At 43.7% G+C, this 19,127-nt stretch overlaps 2 protein-coding genes across 2 annotated transcripts; one reads left to right on the top strand and one right to left on the bottom strand.

Annotated features, from left to right (window-relative positions):
* Positions 1-1,154: 1,154 nt before the first annotated feature.
* sprtn (SprT-like N-terminal domain) lies at positions 1,155-13,545 on the bottom strand. The gene is made up of 5 exons (XM_060821425.1): positions 13,277-13,545; positions 12,488-12,587; positions 10,148-10,276; positions 7,660-7,939; positions 1,155-2,253 (listed from the first exon to the last, which is right to left on the bottom strand). Exons 1-5 carry the CDS (start codon positions 13,516-13,518, stop codon positions 1,481-1,483), a joined length of 1,524 nt encoding a protein of 507 aa, XP_060677408.1. The 5' UTR covers positions 13,519-13,545; the 3' UTR covers positions 1,155-1,480.
* Positions 13,546-16,035: 2,490 nt separating this feature from the next.
* On the top strand, positions 16,036-18,670 carry exoc8 (exocyst complex component 8). Its single transcript, XM_060852338.1, has one exon. The coding sequence runs from the start codon at positions 16,217-16,219 to the stop codon at positions 18,401-18,403; it is 2,187 nt and encodes a 728-aa protein (XP_060708321.1). The 5' UTR covers positions 16,036-16,216; the 3' UTR covers positions 18,404-18,670.
* Positions 18,671-19,127: the final 457 nt, after the last annotated feature.

Genomic DNA, 19,127 nt, shown 5'->3' with positions numbered 1-19,127 from the left:
AAACTCAAAACTAGTTTGGCAGCATAAGTAATTTCTAGGAGAAAGAAGCATTTCAAAAATACCAAATACAATCCAACTCCTCAGTGTACCAATCTAGATTAGATTAGATTAGACTTACAGTGTGGAAACAGGCCCTTCGGCCCAACAAGTCCACACCGACCCGCCGAAGCGAAACCCACCCATACCCCTACATTACCCCTTACCTAACACTACGGGCAATTTAGCATGGCCAATTCACCTGACCCGCACATCTTTGGACTGTGGGAGGAAACCGGAGCACCCGGAGGAAACCCACGCAGACACGGGGAGAACGTGCAAACTCCACACAGTCAGTCGCCTGAGTCGGGAATTGAACCCGGGTCTTCAGGCGCTGTGAGGCAGCAGTGCTAACCACTGTGCCACCCACTATTCAACTTATCAGGTTTAGTTTCCAGAAAAGATTGTAATCATGAAGTTGTCATATGACAAAAGAATTAACTGAGGGAATTTCAGCTTTTTAATTCTCATTCCTTAACAAGAGAGGCAAGCAGCAGCATGTCATTCAACCCCTTGCTATCACCTCCACCATTTGATTAGATTAAGTCTACTGTTCCAATTAAATGGCTTAGAGTGGAGCAGGGTCAAACCCCCAACCCCAACAGCAGATCTCAGGAAAATGGTTCTCTTTCTGCTTCCTGCTCTACTAGAGCTGGCTATCCCAGAAACAAGAATATCTTCAGGGGCAAAAAAGCAAAAGGGTCAGAGCTGGTCCCATTCTGGGGGAGACCTCTAATGGTGGTGTTCTATAATGCTGGACAGTGAACTAGAATAATCAAAGGCATTAACCCACAAAGATCCTATATAAAAAAAAAGTTGTGGGTATCACAATCATAGGGAACAGGCAGGCAGGCAGAGAACATTTAGTTTCATCATGATCATTTGATTCCTCAGAGGAAGTGCAAATATTCTGGATCAAGTTTGGTCATGGTATGATAGCTAGGACTGGAACCTGGACCTTTGTGCACAGAGACAGTGACACTACAAGAGCCCTTACCAAAGAACTATACATTAAATTGAGCAAGTGTTAATTGAGTTTTAAAAAAAAAAGAGCAATGACAAGCCATTTATGTAGCTGTCCTCAAAAATCTAAGTATTATTTCAAATATAAAACACAATCAGGTCAATTAAACTTTATTGGCATGGTACATAATTTAGTTTCCAAAGATAAAAAAGGTTACACAATCTACATAAAAATAGAACATGTTACTTCATAGTGAAGGGTAAAAGGAAACAGTTTACATTATACATTAGGTTGCATGAACAACATCTTTGAAATACACTGTACAGAATATCATTCTTTAAAACCAAGAGTTGAAGGAAAAAAAAAGAGTTTAACTCTCCAAATGGAGGTTTCCACAGACTTCGACAACATTAAAAAACCCACGATCCATAGCTTCATATACAAAACTGTAGTGTACTCACTCACTCTCCCCCTCCCTGGTTACTGGAGGCAGGAATCCAAGTGTTGGTTAATTTCAGATGACAAGACAGAAGAGTGACAGACTGGACAGTTAACAGGCACAGTGTCAGGACTGCCCATCTGTGATGCTGGTGCAACCATTTCATTTTGGGTCTGCCAGTCACTGGGGTCTGCCTCAACAGATCCACTTGCTTTTGCAGACTGTCTCTGTGCCGGTGACCTCTCAAATGCCTGAGCGATAGACTCTCCAGGGAAGGACAGCCCAACAAAAGTCTTTTTTCTGGCACTCTTACTTACGGGCGACTGATCCAGTGGTCGAGGAATTTTGTGTAGTTCAGTGACAGACCGTTTTCGGCTACTTTTAAAGACAGAGTCTTTTGCAGAGTTGATTGGCTTCGTCCTACCAATCCTAACAGGTGACCCATTGACATTGACAAAAGCCCGATTATTGCTGACGGATCTTTTAGGAGTCTTTGGGCTTAATTGGTCACTGGGGTTTTTCAGCAGCCACCCTGTGAGGACAGAGGGTGAGCCAGCACTTGGTGGGACAGGGTCAGACAAACGTGTAGCCTGTGGAGTAGATCTCTGCTCATTGGATTTAACATTCCAGGACCTAGATCCTGATTCATGCCCCAAGGAAACAAACTGGGAGGGTGGGCTGAGCAACCTGCTGCTCTCAGGAATCTTCCCCAAGGGTGTCCGTTGAGAAGCTGATTCTGTGCTCCTACCTCCAAGGACATGGCCTTTTCCATTGAATGGAACAACAGAATGACAATCCATGCCTGGGGATTTACCTGAACAGGGAAGAGATAAACATTTATTTAACAGGTCCAGTCAGCCAAAGTTTAATTACAGATTTGAGACAGCCTAGCGAAACTCTTGTGGACTCATCTGTAAAGCCTCCCTTGGTTCATCCCAGAGATCATACTCTGTGGAAGTCTGAAACAAAGACAGTTTAGTTTAATTTTAGTCATCCCCTTTATTCACTAATAGCATCACTGTTACCTATAATGTTAAACTAACTAGGTTTTAATAACCTAGGAGAGAGTAGTTTACCAGCTCCTGAAGTGCCCCAGCAGGCTACTCCGATATACTGATACAAAGTGGCTTCCTTTATACAAAAGTTTGCATGTTCTTAGACATCAGTGAAAGACAATAATTCGTAAGGAAGTTAGTTGACAGATCTACGTACACTTGACTGATCACTCCTACAGGCTTTGAGCTATCCATCAGGTGGGAACAAAAAAAACACTGCTCACCAAATTAGACACCTGCTAGCAAGATAAACTCCTATTAAAGAGGTTCAGTCTGAGCTAATTGGAGTGTTCATAAAGGAACCTTGGACAGCTCACATGTCTTATACAATTGTTTTACAAAATGGCTTCTTAGCAAGGAGGGCAAACTTTTGACCATACAATGGCTTCCCGACAGATTGTGTCAGGATCTCTTCAATGTTAGATTTAGAATAATTAAGTTGGGAGCAGACTCCTGCTTTTTATCTTAAGCACAGAATCGTTCTGTACCCGAGGCTGAAATGTTACTGCAAGGTTGTATTTAAAATGATTAGTCTCGAATTAAACATGTCTTCTTTTCAAGTTTGTGATTCAAGTTCAAATAAGACAGAAGATCTGGTTAGTTAGAATTGACAATGGAACAGTCTGTAAGATGTGTAGAGTGGTTTGCAAGAACAGCAAGTTAAAGCTTCAAGATTACCTTTTACAGAATTTGTATTTAATAACTGGTAATGGCTACTCAAAAATCAAAAAGTCTTAAAATGCAGTTAAATTCAATCCATAGCAGATAAGCACCAAGAGTTAAATTTCTACTGAATTCAACAGCCTTAGCACTAAAATGGTCTCTCTCTAGTATCATTTTGAACTCAAGTCAGGGTTTTGTAACAGCAAAGATTTCTTCTGTGGATTGCCCCACTTGCAAGGGGTAATAAGAATCCATTATAATTGGCAGCATCTAACTATTAATTAGGAAATTTTTGATAGTAGAGTTTTGTTTCAGGGTCAGAGTTAGAAATGTACAGCATGGAGACAGACCCTTCGGTCCAACCCGTCCATGCCAGCCAGATATCCCAACCCAATCTCGTTCCACCTGCCAGCATCCGGCCCATATCCATCCAAACCTTTCCTATTCATATACCCATCCAAATGCCTCTTAAAATGTTGCAATTGTACTATCCTCTAGCACACCCTCTGGCATCTCATCCCATACACGTACCACCCTCTGCTTGAAAAAGTTGCCCCTTCGGTCTCTTTTATAACTTTCCCCTCTTACCCTACCTAAACCTATGCCCTCTAGTTCTGCACTCCCCTATCCCAGGGAAAAGACTTGGCCTGTTTATCCTATCCATGCCCCTCATGATTTTATAAACCTCTGAGGTCACCCCTCAGCCTCCAATGCTCCAGGGAAAAACAGCCCGAGCCTGTTCAGCCTCTCTATAGCTCAAATCCTCCAACCCTGGCAGAATCAAACATTAATTTCACAAGGAACAGCTGTGAATATCACCACTTGGTGTCCTGTTCACACAGATTCACCAATGCTAAGGCAAAATGTTCTTAATTGCCTTACAGCATTCTGTTAACATTTAGTGAGCCCAGGTGTCCCTATGTTTTGCATTCCTTGAGATTCCCCCCTTTTTTGGCCTTCCTGCCTGTCTATTTCCTAGTGCAGTAAATGGGTTCTATAATTCAGCATTACATTTTAGTCTAAAGGTTTAAAGACAAGTTTTCAGGCTATAGCCTCTCAAACAGTTATCTTCAGAAAGTTACATGATTGTTCACACTGTACATCTTCATTGGAAGAATTGATGCTATGTATAATTAGGTGAAGGAGAGATCTTTGGTGCAGTGTCTTGACCGGAGACAGATTCAAGTCCCACCTGCTCCAAAAAAGGTATAATACATCTGATTAAGTGGATTAGAAAATCTGTAAAGTTGAAGAACTTTGATTTGGTTGTTAATTGAGAACAATTAAGGGTATTATGGTGCAGTGGTAGTGTCCATATCTCTGGACTGCAAGGACCAAGTTGAAGTCCCCATTGCAGGATTGGATGGCTGTGTATATGTATAAACAGATTCATATAAAAAAAAAGTGTCACTGACAGGTGTCTCATGAGAGAAGGTCTCTTAATATGTTTCGTTTCACCAAATTAAAAATAATTCAAAATAAAGAGCAAGTCTGGTTTAGTCATTTAGCAACTGGCCAGAATAGAGACACGAAGCAGAGAACAGCAGTTTAAAGATGATGTTTTGATCCCAAGGTTTATTTTTCCTCTCCCAGAAAAGATTATAAAGTTGTGGCCACAGTGGAAGATGACCAAAAAAACAAGTGTAATGGTCGGAATATAACTAACCCCAGATGTTGAACGATATGACCAGTTTAAGAATGAATTAGACATGAAGGAAAGTTGTGCATCTGAGGAATAAAACAAAAACATGGCCACTTGAGAAGATCAGAAACAAAGTTTGAGAGTTAACTGCCTGCCAGTTGGACGTTTTTGGTTTGGCTCTGTTAAAGATCATGAATAGAATTTATAAAGATGGTCTATTGACAACATATTAAGACTAACTGCCTTTTAAGAAAAAGACAGAAGATCACTATATAGGAATTAGATCATTGACTTTAACAAAAAGTTTGTAACTGGAGTTTGGTTCTCAGACTTTCAATTGACTCAGATGTATCCAAGCTTAAAAAAGGTGAAGCAGCAGACATTTCTGGCAGTCACAATGGAGCCAGTAGCACAGTGAACTTAAGAATAGCGACCTTCAGGACTGACTGCTGCATTGAAAGCAGCCAGAAACTGGACCAAGGCATCAGTAAAAGGAAGAGAAATTACCCACATTTTGAAAATGTGAAGAAGAATGAAAGCTGAAGGACAGTAATCTGAAGGAATTTTACTGGACCCAAAACTTTAGTCCAACATGCACAGTGATCAGATTTATTTAACAGAGCTGTTTCACAGTGCTTACACCTCAACATTACACAAATTGGACTGTATCATGTGGTACAATCAAGTAAGGGTAAACAGTGCAAAAACATCTAATGTATTTGTTTGGAGATGACAATACTGAGCTGGCGAGTCCATGCTAGACACTTGAGTAAGCCACTCAGGTCAGCAGACAGCAGATTGGACAATCAGGGCAATGTTCAAGACCAGAAAAGTATCTAGTGCTTATAATTAGTGGTAGGAAATTAATAATATCAGGTAATAGTCAGAAAAAGCTCACTCAACATCAACAAGTTGTCAAAGATTTAAAAGCCTTATAAAAAATGCAATTGAGATGGAAGAATATAAAAGAGTTCAGATTTTGTACTTTGTATTAATCTAAGGAACTACAATTATGCACATATTAAACAAATTGTGAATCCTTCACATGCAGGAACAGCGGCTTTCACCAAGGCTGGTGCTTTGGAAGCCCTGGTGCATCATGCGAAGTTCATCTGAAATAGGATTTAATTCAGATTTGTTGTATAGCAAAAGTTAAGGCTATGGACATAGGAAGTCTCTAACAAGGTACGAGATAGTTAGTGGTAAGAATGGTTATCCAAAAATAGCAGCCAAACCTCAGTTAGCCAAGATTGATTAGAATCTCAGTCTGAGCAGGCAACAAGCCAGTGTCTAATATTTTCATTGATGAGATCAGAGTGGAAGAATAGAATATCATCCACCCCATATCTATTGCACTGAGTGATTGACAGCACTATTATTTCCAAAGGATAACTGCCTGAATAGGCAGTGTGGTAGCATACATCGTAGAGAAGTCTCATGAATGAAGGAAGCAATAATTGAGTCATACAAGAAAAGTGGTTAGACATTCTGGACAATGGCCAAGTATTGAAGGCCCTTAGATTGACAATGGAATAGAAGAAAATGCAGTTAGAGTTCTGAAAGCAGACTGAGTGACTCTTAAAGAGAATAAATCACAATAGAGAATATTGCTTAGTGTCAGTTCAGTAGCAGCAGAGTTCCTCCAACTCTGACCTTCATACACATGACTGCAACAGTTCAAGAAGGTTGCTCCCCACCACTTTAGAAGGAAGTAAATGCAGGTCTGACGAATACCACCCACATCTCATGAAGGAATTTAAAAACACACTATGGTCAATCTCAAAATGTGCCATGAAGTCAGTCAGACCTTTGGAGGGAAAAAAAAAACCAACTTGTAGGTAGAAGAATTTGCACTAGTAATATGGAACATCCTGCATGGTGGACAGGGCCCCAACTTAGTGCATGCTATTTCCAGATAGCATCAAGGACAGGGTCAGAGGGTCAAGGAGATGTACAGTACAGCCCAGAAACAGACCCTTTGCCCAACTCGTTCAGGCCGGCCAGTTAATCTAAAAACTGATCAAGTCCTATTTGCCAAGCACTTGGCCCATACCTCTCCAAACCCTTCCTATTCATATACCCATCCAGATGCCTTTGAAGTGTTGTAATTGTACCAGCCTCTACTATTTCCTCTGGCAGCTCATTCCATACACACACCACCCTGTGTGAAAATGTTGCCCCATAGGACCCATTTAAATACCACCACCCCACCCCTCCCCCAACCCTAAACCCATGCCCTCTAGTTCTGGACTCTCCCAACCCAGAGAAAAGATCTTGTGTTTTTACCCTACCCATCCCACTCATTTTATAGACTTCTACAGTCAGCCCCCAATGCTCCAGGGAAAACAGCCCCAGCCTATTTCAGCCTCTCCCAAAATTAAGAACTTTAACAAAAAAAAGTAAAGCAAGTGAAACAATAACAAAAGGCAAAACACTTGACAAACTCTAGTGTTACTTCTGTCTTTTCATGGTGCACCACTGAAGGTGGTTCAGTAATTACTAGTGATCCATTCGGATTTCAATCCAAATTCACAATTTATAAACTAACTGTTTTGCAAATTCAGCTGTTAAACAAGGTATTAAATAAAATGGAGCATCCTCTGAACTGTAGTCAAAACATGGTGGCCATTTGAGAAGAGCAGACACTTTTAATGAAGGTGTAACTTCATTCACTCAAACTCAATTTAAATTCAAATGAAGCAACCAGAGGGAAAAAAATAATTTCACTAATTATTACAGAATAATGGTTCAACTTCATTAGCCTTTAGTTTACTGGATATTACTCCTCTGGTGGTTTGAGACCACATCAGCCACCTATAAGAAAAGGGGGTGACATTGCCACACTTACACACACACTTACCCAAAGTCCCATTTCCTTCCTTTGGTGAATTGGACAGTTTCCCCAGCTTTTCTCCACATTTTCCTAGCTTCCCCTTGTAGTTCTCAGGCTCCTTGACTTTGCTATAGCTTCCACCACAGGTCTGCTGATGCTCTGCCCACCAGGGGTCTCTAGCCGATGGTGCTCTGTTCATCGCCCGCTTCACATATCCAAAGTAAGGCTGTCTGTTTCGACAGGGCCCATCACAACGCCACCAGTGCTGCCGGTATTCATCCACCTCATTGTGGAAGTTGTGATAAATCTGGAAGAGATCTAGATTTTGTAATAAACTGCACATTTATTGGCTAATCTGTAACTTCCTATACTTATTTGTCAATGAGGAATAAAGATGTTTTTCAATAATTCAGTCACTATCTTGCAAAATATTACAAACCAACTTCACCTTAACACCCTAAACAAACATCATATCCAGACTCAACAGAATACACTAGAATTTTATATGAAAAAGCCCCCTAATTGAATAATGCACTAACTATTGGAAGCCTTGGATTGGTTTCCTAAGCCTTCATGGAATAATGTGAGGGTGGTGGTTTTAGACAAGAGAAAGATTTATAGCCTATCCCTAACTGCCATTGAGAGGTTGGTGAGTGTCTTTTTGGCCCACTGCTTACCCCTGTGGATTGCAGTGTACACACAGCTATTTGATCCATCAGTAAAAAAAAATACATATAATTCCAGGTCAGAATGATAGGGGCTTGGAGAGGAACTTGACAATAGCAATTAGACATTGCCAGAGAGAAGCATCTGTGTAAAGGATAGATGTTTGAAAGGTACTGTAAAAGAACTCCAAATTGTTGTAGCACAACTTGTATAGTGTACACTGTTTATGATAGAGATTAGTAAAGGGGTGAATGGGGTGCCAGTTAAGCAGGCTGCTTTATCCTAGATGGTGCCAAGTCAGAGTGCTTTTGCAGCTGCACACATCCAGACAAGTGGGGATTATTTCACCGTACTCTTAACTTCTGCCTGGTGGATGGCAGACAGGCATCTTTGCCCTGCTCCTGCAACTATGCCATCTGAGACTGGTCCAGTCCATTTTTGGTCAATGCTAATCTTCTGGATGTTAGAGGGAAAATGCAATAGTAGTAATACCATTGAGTGTCAAGGGCCAACATTGAGATCTCCTCTGCTGGATAGAGATTGCCTGGGGGGGGGTTATTTGCCACTTAACCCGCACTTGAACACTGCTCAAGCCTAGCCGCATTTGGACCAGAGATGCTTCAGTATCAGAGTAGATGCAAATGATGAACATTGCATAATCAAACATTCCCACTCCTGACCTCATGGAGAGAAAGCCATTAATGAAACAGCTGAAAGTTATTCAGACAAGGATAACACTGGAGATCCTACATTGTAGGAATTCCTCACCATCATCACTGCTGTCTTGTTTTTGCCAGGTATAATTCATTCCCCCATTCCAATTCCTTCTGCCTCCTTTTGCAGAAGCTTCTTAATGCCACAGTCTCAAATCCTGCCTTAACGTCAGGACAGTCACTCATTTCTGCTCCAGAGTTCAGCTTTTCTGTCTTTGTTTGAACCCAAGGCTGTCATTCACAGGTTATAAAATCAGGCTTAAACTTCATGAAGCAACTTGGGAAGCTTTTAAAAGCAGACAGCAAAGCAACAGGGAGTGTCACAATTAGATATTAGTAAACGTAACCAAAATCTTGGTCAAAAGAATCTCAGGAATGTCTCAAAGGAGGGATAAATTGAAGAAAGGCAAAAGGAGTTTAAGTTCAGATTTAAGGTCAAGGATCTGAAGGCACCTTTCCCAATGGAAAGCATGGATGCAGGATCATAGGACTGTAACAGGTTACACAATAATTTACATAGTCACAGCTCCCAGCTGAAAAGGATGGGCCAGAATAAACAATGAGATTCAAAGCCTTCACACATGCAATTACATTTGAGATAAACAGGCAATGTTCAGGAGGTGAACACTGAAGTCGTCGGCACGGTGGCAGTGTTTAGCACTGCTGCCTCACAGCGCCAGAGACCTGGGTTCAATTCCCGCCTCAGGCAACTGACTTGTGTGGAGTTTGCACGTTCTCCATGTCTGCGTGGGTTTCCTCTGGGTGCAGGTCAGGTGAATTGGCCATGCTAAATTGCCCGTAGTGTTGGGTAAGGGACAAATGTATGGGTATGGATGGGTTGCGCTTCGGCAGGTCGGTGTGGATTTGTTGGGCCGAAGGCCTGTTTCCACGCTAAGTAATCTAATCGTCCTCCTCTAATCATGAATAGAAAACAAATTCTTCAAAATCCACTCCCACCTGACCCAAGCCCGCAAGGTCAGTTCAGCAAAGTTAAGTCCTCCTTACATAGGATCACTAGTTAAGGAGAGAAAAAGGGGCGAGACCATGTGTTTGAAAAAAAAGAATGTTACATGTGATAGATTGGTCCTGCAGGGCCTGACATCATTCTCACGTGTAATCCTGCCTCTGATACTTACCGTCACATTGGCTCCACTCATCTTGTTAATCCTCCACATGTGTTTGCGGAACTCAGGGCCGTGAGAATCATGGTCTTTGTCATTATTTGTGACAAACAGCAAGGCATGGATCATTTCATGTAATAGTGTCTATTAGGAAAGCAAAAGGCTGTAATTACTTTAATTGGTCACCCTGCTCAGCAGGTTTTCACAAAGTGCAAATACATTAAGTGTCTTATTTAACTGACACTTATGGGACCTGGAGTGCACCAGTTGTTCAAATCTTCTAGTTGATCAAGTTGTTCATGTTCTCAACATAATACAATATTATACCTTTACAACATAAATCACAGTGTAACTGTGCCTTAAATTAAAAAAAACTTACCGCCAGGCAGCGATCTCACTCGCAACCTCAACCAACAAGTCAGACATTGCTGAGATCGTGATAATGCAGTAAATCTACAGTATTTAAAGGCAATGATTTTTGCTGGTTTAAATTAAGTTAAGATTTTTTTGTATTAAAAAAAATGGGCAGAAAGGCTCCAAAGAAACTTGGACTTCCTGACTGATAGTTATTTGGCCTGGAGCAAGCTGGAAAGAAGCCAATACTGCTGCAAACTGCCTTTTACTGTGTCAATTCACAATCTGAGCTTTTTAAAATGGTGTAACCTATAAAGTACTTCTTAGGTTTAAAGATGATCATGGAAATAGAGATGCCCCACCTCATGCGGTTAAAAATCTTACTACTGACCCATAAATAAACAATTTTTCTAGAAGTTTAAAAATTAGTCAAGGCCAAATTTCCCAGATTTGCCTCACTCCATTACTAAGAGTTTTGATGCAACTTTTGGAAATCTCCCAGAGATTACACAGGGAATACTACATGATATTTGAAACAGAAACTTGCAGCTGAATTCACCAAATTTATTTTATTACCTTTCAAATTGTAACCACTTTTTCCCCCAGTTTTTGGTTTTAAAATCCTGTACCAGTATCCTCTTTGCTATTGAAGCTGTTTTCATCAAGGCACGATTCAATTGTAAGCGATTGCTAGTGTTTGATGCAAGATTTTTCATTACTTCCTGTTAAGACTGATTTGATTGCTTCTGCGATTCCAGTTATCTGATGCACCTTTGTCTTCCCAGAGAAGATAAACAGCATGACTGAGGGACTGTAGAAAGTATATCAGTATACAGTACATGGGCTCTCGCTACAAGTGGTGATAAATTACTAAAAGGAAACTTATCAAGTTAACAAGATATTATTGATCTTCACTTAGGGGAAGTATCATTACATCTCTAAACTTCAATAAAAATAAAAGAACCACAGAAATATGAAATAGACTGGTTTTCAATAATAAAAAAAGTCAGAAACTGCTGAAGGAACACCGGTTCGGCAGAATGTACGGAGAAAGCAGAATCAAAGTTTATGGTCCAGTGACTATCAAAATTACCAGACCTGCTGAGTTTCTTCACAATTTGTGGTTCATTATTGGAAACAAGAGCCTGTTTCAGCTTTCCAGCATCTGTCTTTTGGTTTATTTCCAATCAATAAACAGTTTGCTTTGTCATTAAACTTTTTGACACTTTGTTACAGGCCGCAAATCCAAATAAACTAGACATCTTTCAGTAAAACAGCACAAAACTTCATGGCAAAAACTTCTGCTTGGTCCAAAGGTTATCTTCAAGATAAAGTGTTAATTTATAGGATATATTGAGGTGTAGGACAAGCAGACAGGAATGGAAGTAATTTTGCATTTGTATTGTACTTACAAATCTCTCAAAAAAATGTCCATCTGCCTCAGTGAACCAAATTATCTATCTGAAGTAGGAACATAAACATCAGTTGCAATATGGAAGTCTGTCACCTTAGAAAACATGTTACAGCCACTACCTCACATGATTTTTGAAATAATGATAAATTGAGACCCATTTCCTTAGTCAGAATGGAATTTCAGAACCATTGTAACTTTCAAGGCTAAGAGTGGCCTTGAATTTGTTAAAGGTGGTTCATATACTCTCCAGCTTCCATCATTAGCACCATCTTCAGGAGAGGATGGTGTTCCTTACAAGCATGTTTACAGAAGGAAATCCTAACTTGCAGGATACAGTGCCATTAGACAACAATTTCTAAGTGTTGTTAGGAGAACAGTCACAGTCTCACTGAATGATAGAACATTCTAAAGAGGCTGAACCACCTACTTGTACTTCTCAGAGAATTCAGTTGCTCAGATACATTTAATGCCAGAACAAAGATTGCAGACAAACAATGTGTGAAGTTAGGACGGAGGTGAGATCACAATCTTATCAGATGTATCAGCCTGCTTCCCGGGGGAAGGAAATATTGGCATTCTGCACGTACCTCAACCAAGTCTCTCCTGGGTCGCAATTTCAGCAAAGGCTCACTGATGCGGATGGAACACAATCCTCCTCTGCCTTCATAGCTGCACACACCTGCACAACTGCAACAGACCCACAGTGGGCAAGCTCAATTCATTCAGCATGGCAGGTAGCGCAAAACAGTGAATACCAATAAAGATTTAAGGCAGATCTGTCAAAATTACATTGTCAAGTCTATCCAAATTTGCAGTAAGTGATTTTTTTGTAAAGTGAAAGCAAAACAGAGATTCAAAATCCCCTACTTCAAAAATCTATAAAACTAAAGTCAGCTTTTTCACCACACAAAAGTTAAAAAACCACAAACGCCAGCTTATAGTCCAACAGGTTTATTTGGAAGCACTAGCTTTCAGAGTGCTGCACCATCATCAGGTGGTTGTGGACCTAATGAAGTAGCCTCCGAAAGCTGGTGCTTCCAAATAAACCTGTTGGACTATAGCCTGGTATGCTATTTTAAAACTTTGTACACCCCAGTCCAACACCGGCATCTCCAGATCAAGAAAAGGTACAGCTGCCTTACTCGAACACTCCAATTTCCAAGCTGTAAGACTCGATGAAAATCAAGGACGACTATATTACAAATCCTGTGCAATACCGAGCAACCGATACGTTATTTGCGCTGCGATCTTTTAGATGAGACATTAAGTTTTATCGCACCGCATCAACAAGACGCCAGGGGAGTGGGACAGGGCTACTAACTCCCTTTGCCAGTTTGAAAAGCCCGCGGTGAGCTCGGGGCCTACCCACAACTCACAGGGTCATCCGCGGGCTCCAGCGAACCTCCACTCCAGCCAAGCGGCCCCAGAAATACAACTCATTAAACTGCAGGAACAGGCCGTGCAGGTCGGGGTTCGGGTCGATCAGCTCCCACTCCTGGTCTACCACGGAGGCGGGCGCCGTAGGCTGCGGGACCGTACTCAGACTCGAGCGAACATCGCCATCTTCTTCCCCCCAGGCCGCCTGGAGCTGAAGCGCCATCAACAAGTCACCCTCCATGATGGCGTCCTGCACCGCCACCTCCCCGTCCACAAACCCACTGACGTATGGAGCAGGAGGAGGTACCTTTCCCTTTACCGGGCGAATCACATGATGGAGCCACTAACATATCAGCCAATGGTAGCGCCGCATGATGTCACGGAACGAACAATGGCAATGGAACATACCCACCAATCGGCGAGCAGCCAACCTTATCCAATGCAATTTGGAGATGCCGGTGTTGGACTGGGGTGTATAAAGTTAAAAATCACACAACACCAGGTTATAGTCCAACAGGTTTAATTGGAAGTGCACTAGCTTTAGGAGCATCGCTTCATTATCAGGTGATTGTGGAGGGCTCGATCATAACACAGAATTTATAGCAAAAATTTGCACTGATTTAACTGAAATTATACATTGAAAAATTGATTGTCTGTTAAGCCATTCATCTGCTAGAATACAGTGATAGTTTCACTTCTTTCATGTGTAAATCACAAAACCTTTTTTTAAAAGTTGCATTCTTGGGTTAGCTGTTAACAATGGTGATAGCTAGACAATATGTTGAAGGTGTTAGCCCCCTGTGTTCTCTGTCTATGACCTGATGTTTAGGTTGACAGACACTGCAACTGACAGGGTACGCTTTGCTGTTCAGTACTTCCCAGGGGCTGAAAAATAAGCCACGTTCTTCATGACCTGCAACACATTATCAATGAGGATGAGCACCTCACCAAGACCTTCCCTGCAACTCCACTACTTGCCTTTAAACAACCGCCAAACCTCAAACAGATCATTGTTCGTAGCAAACTGCCCAGCTCTCAGGACAACTCCATACAACCTTGTCACGGTGGACACTGCAAGACGTGTCAAATTGTGGATATAGATACCACTATTACATGTGGGAACACCTCCCACCTTGTCATGTGACTCAGCCAACGGTGCCTATCTTATACGTCGCAGGCAAGGATGCCCGGAGGCATGGTACATTGGGGAAACCAAGCAAAGGCTACGACAATGGATGAATGGGCACTGCACAACAATCAACAGATAGGAGGGTTCCCTCCCAGTTGGGGAACACTTCAGTGGTCCAGGATATTCAGCCTCAGACCTTCGGGTGACCATCCTCCAAGGTCGACTTCGGGACAGGCAGCAGAGGAAAGTGGCTGAGCAGAGGGTGATAGCTAAGTTCGGTACCCATAGGGAGGGCCTCAAACAGGACCTTGGGTCCATGTCACATTACAGGTGATCACCATTGCACTACACACACATACACACACATATTCCTACATTCACACACTCTCACATTCACACGGACACAGGTACACACAGACACCCATACAGACACCAACACACATCCTTATAGACACACACACTCCCACACATGCACCCCCTCACAGACTTAAGACACTCTGCACTCACTACACACACACACACACACACACACACTTTCTCACACTCACAATCCCCACCCCAGACAGACAGACACACACAGACAGACAAAGACCCACATGCACACATATATTTTGTGGGGTGAATTTGTACTTGCAGGGTTACATTGCACTTTGCTCAAAAACTGCATACATTCATGTAGAACCCTGAGCTCAAAAACTGCATGAATTTATGTAAAACTCTGTTATGTCACTTTTTAGATTAGAATCAATCTAAACATCAGGTCATAGACAGAGAACACAGGGGGCTAACACCTTCAACATATTGTCTAGCTATCACCATTGTTAACAGCTAACCTGAGAATGCAACTTTTAAAAAAAGGTTTTGTGATTTACACATGAAAGAAGTGAAACTATCACTGTATTCTAACAGATGAAAGACTTAACAGACAATCAATTTTTCAATGTATAATTTCAGTTAAATCACACTGCAAATTGTTGCTATAAATTCTGTGTTACAATCGAGCCCTCCACAATCACCTGATGAAGGAGCGTCACTCCGAAAGCAAGTGTGCTTCCAATTAAACCTGTTGGAATGAGCTGCCAGAGGAAGTGGTGGAGGCTGGTACAATTGCAACATTTAAGAGGCATCTGGATGGGTATAAGAATAGGAAGGGTTTGGAGGGATATGAGCTGGGTGCTGGCAGGTGGGACTAGATTGGGTTGGGATATCTGGTCGGCATGGACAGGTTGGACTGAAGCGTCTGTTTCCATGCTGTACATCTCTATGACTCTATAACCTGGTGTTGTGTGATGTTTAAAATTCTGGAATAGGATGCACATAATTTGAGCCAATCGTGATCTCGAGGGCCGTTCACAGCGACAAATGAAACTGCGGGTCACTGGGCGCGGCCAACCAATCGTACGCGGGGACTGGCTCGGTGTGACCAATGGGACAACGGGTTACTGTTCATGGTCAGCCAATCGTACGCGGGGACTGGCTCGGTGTGACCAATGGGACAACGGGTTACTGTTCATGGTCAGCCAATCGTACGCGGGGACCGGCTCGGTGTGACCAATGAGACAACGGGTTACTGTTCATGGTCAGCCAATCGTACGCGGGGACTGGCTCGGTGTGACCAATGGGACAACGGGTTACTGTTCATGGTCAGCCAATCGTCGTGTGATGACTGGGAGTGCGGTGGGTCTGAGGTTGGGTTGTCGGCCGCCTGGAGGAGTGAGTGGAGCCGGAAGGCAAGACAAGGCCTCCCCTTCGGCGCTGAGCGTGGGCCGGAGCCCGGTAGGTTGTCAGTCAGGTTCCCGTCGGCGGTAAGATGGCGGCGGACGTGGCCTCCAGGCTCCGGCGGCAGCTGGAAGCCCCCCGCTTCGAGCCGGCCCAGTACGTGAAGCAGCTGTCGCAGCAGTCGGACGGTGACCGCGACCTGCAGGAGCACCGGCACAAGATCCAGAGCCTGGCCGACGAGACGGCGCAGAACCTGAAGAAGAACGTCTACAAGAACTACCGGCAGTTCATCGAGACGGCCCGGGAGATCTCCTACCTGGAGAGTGAGATGTACCAGCTCAGTCACATCCTCACCGAGCAGAAGGGGATCATGGATGGCCTCACCCAGATGCTGTTAACCGCTGACCGGGAGCAGCAGCAGCAGGGCTCCCGCCAGCTGCAACCCCCCGTGGGCACCGGCGGCGGGACCTCGGCGTCCTCCCTGGGCTCCTCCAGCAGCACCGCCACCACCACCACCAGCTCCTCCGAGGCCTTCCTCATCCTGCCCCGGGAGGCCGAGGAGCACAAGCAGCGCACCCTGACCACCCTGCTGGAGAAGGTGGAGGGCTGCCAGGACATCCTGCAGACCCCGGGCCGCTACCTGGTCTACAACGGCGACCTGCTCGAATGCGATGCTGAGAGCGCCGCCCAGATCCAGAGGGTGCACGCCTTCCTCATGAACGACTGTCTGCTGGTGGCCGCCTGGCTGCCCAGCCGCCGTGGGGCCGTTCGCTACCGCTACGACGCCCTGTATCCACTGGATAGCTTCGCAGTGGTTAATGTCAAGGACAACGGGCCCATGCGGGACATGTTCAAGATCCTCAGGTTCCCCGACACGCGAGTCTTCCAGGCCGAGAACGCCAAGGTCAAGAAGGAGTGGCTGGAGATCCTGGACCAAACCAAGAAGAACAAGGCCCTGACTGAGCGCCTGGAGGTGGAGAAAGAGGAAGCCAAGGCCCGGTTGATGGTGGCTGAGGAAGAGAAGCAACAAAGGCCTCTGTCACCAAAAACTAACCCATTTGAGGATGAATCTGATCCAGCCATGGAGTTGGTGGACCTGAGCCTGGAATGGATTCAAGAGCTGCCTGAGGACCTAGATGTCTGTATTGCTCAGCGGGACTTTGAAGGGGCTGTTGACCTGCTGGACAAATTGACTGAGTACCTGAGTGGAGCAACCAGCCAGCCTGGGGTGCGCCAGCTGAGGAGTCGCATAGATCAGAGGGTCCGCCGCCTGACTGATGTGCTGATGTATGAGTTGTCTCCAGGCCGCTCGCTTCGAGGTGGTCCACGGGCAACCCGCCGTGCTGTTTCTCAACTGATCCGGCTGGGTCAGTCCACCAAAGCCTGTGAACTCTTCCTGAAGAACCGGGCGGCTGCTGTGCAGACAGCAATCCGGCAGCTGCGCATTGAGGGTGCCACCCTGCTGTATATCCACAAACTCTGCAACATTTTCTTTACTGGTCTGCTGGATACAGCCAAGGAGTTTGAGATGGACTTTGCTGGTGACAGTGGCTGTTACTCAGCCTTTGTGGTGTGGTCGCGCTCAGCCACTCGGCTGTTTGTGGACGCCTTCAGCAAGCAGGTATTTGACAGCAAGGAGAGCCTGTCGACCACGGCCGAGTGTGTGGAAGTGGCCAAAGAACACTGCAGCAAGCTCAGTGAGATCGGCCTGGACCTCACCTTCACTCTTCAGGCGCTGCTGGTCAAAGATATCAAGGCAGCCTTACACAGCTACAAGGGCATTATCATGGAGGCCACCAAGCACCGGAATTCAGAAGAGATGTGGCGAAGAATGAATCTGATGACGCCTGAAGCCTTGGCAAAATTGAAGGAGGAGATGAAAGCCAGTGGCATCACCAATTTTGATCAATACACTGGTGACGACTGCTGGGTCAATCTCAGCTACACCATTGTGGCCTTCACAAAGCAACTGATGGCCTTCTTGGAGGAAGGGCTGAAGCTGTACTTCCCTGAGCTGCACATGGTCCTTTTGGAAAGCCTGCGTGAGATCATCCTGGTGGCTGTGCAACATGTCGACTACAGCCTGCGCTGTGAGCAGGACCCAGAAAAGAAAGTCTTCATTCGCGAGAATGTTTCATTCCTGTATGAGACTGTGCTCCCCGTGGTGGAGAAACGTTTTGAGGAAGGAGTTGGAACACCAGCCAAGCAGCTCCAGGAGCTCCGCAATGGATCTCGAATCATTCGTGTCAATCCAGAAAGCACTAATTCATTTGTGTAAATACTCCTGCGGTTTACAGATGAATCAATGATTGCAGACATTCCCTGCACAGCCATACAATTTTTATTAATTGCTTTAACACTAATGCCGCATAAACTGTTTATGGGACTTATCATGAACTTGCTACCTTAATGAATATACAGCATGAAGATCAACGTTTTCCAGTAGATGTGAGCTGCCAATTTCATTTTCACTTGTCCTGTATTTTGTGACTTGTTGTATTCCACTAGTAAAAGCACTTGTGACAGTATTGGTATTTGTTTTAATCCAAACACCTCTATGCAAGAACAATTGAATTTGATGAGAGAGTCTTTGCTGTTCAGTTGATTGTTTTGAATTCTATCTTCCTTTGCTGAATTCTAAATGCAAAAACAGGTCTTTTCTTTTTAAATCTCTCAGAATTATGGTACACTTAAAAGGCTGAAACTCTTCTTTTTAAATCCCAGGGAAGTAAACATGTTTCAGGAAAGGCTAAAACATGTTGAGGCCATCGTTTCATAAGGTCATGGCACATTGAGCATAGAAACAGACCATTATATCTTCTAAAGCTGCATTGATGTTACTCTAGCATAGTGTCCACAGCCCTGACCAAGTCAGTTTTCAAGCAACCTCTCTTCTAGTTCAATTTATGGCAAAGAATTGTAGGTTCTAACTATTCCCAATGTGAATGTTTGTTTTTTTCCTAACATCTAATTTTAGTTTCATTTTGTTTCTGAATATGTGG

Source organism: Hemiscyllium ocellatum, chromosome 3 (assembly GCF_020745735.1).
Source record: "Hemiscyllium ocellatum isolate sHemOce1 chromosome 3, sHemOce1.pat.X.cur, whole genome shotgun sequence".
In the NCBI taxonomy this organism is placed as follows: Eukaryota; Metazoa; Chordata; class Chondrichthyes; order Orectolobiformes; family Hemiscylliidae; genus Hemiscyllium; species Hemiscyllium ocellatum.
This window is presented reverse-complemented; position numbering and strand designations above follow the sequence as displayed.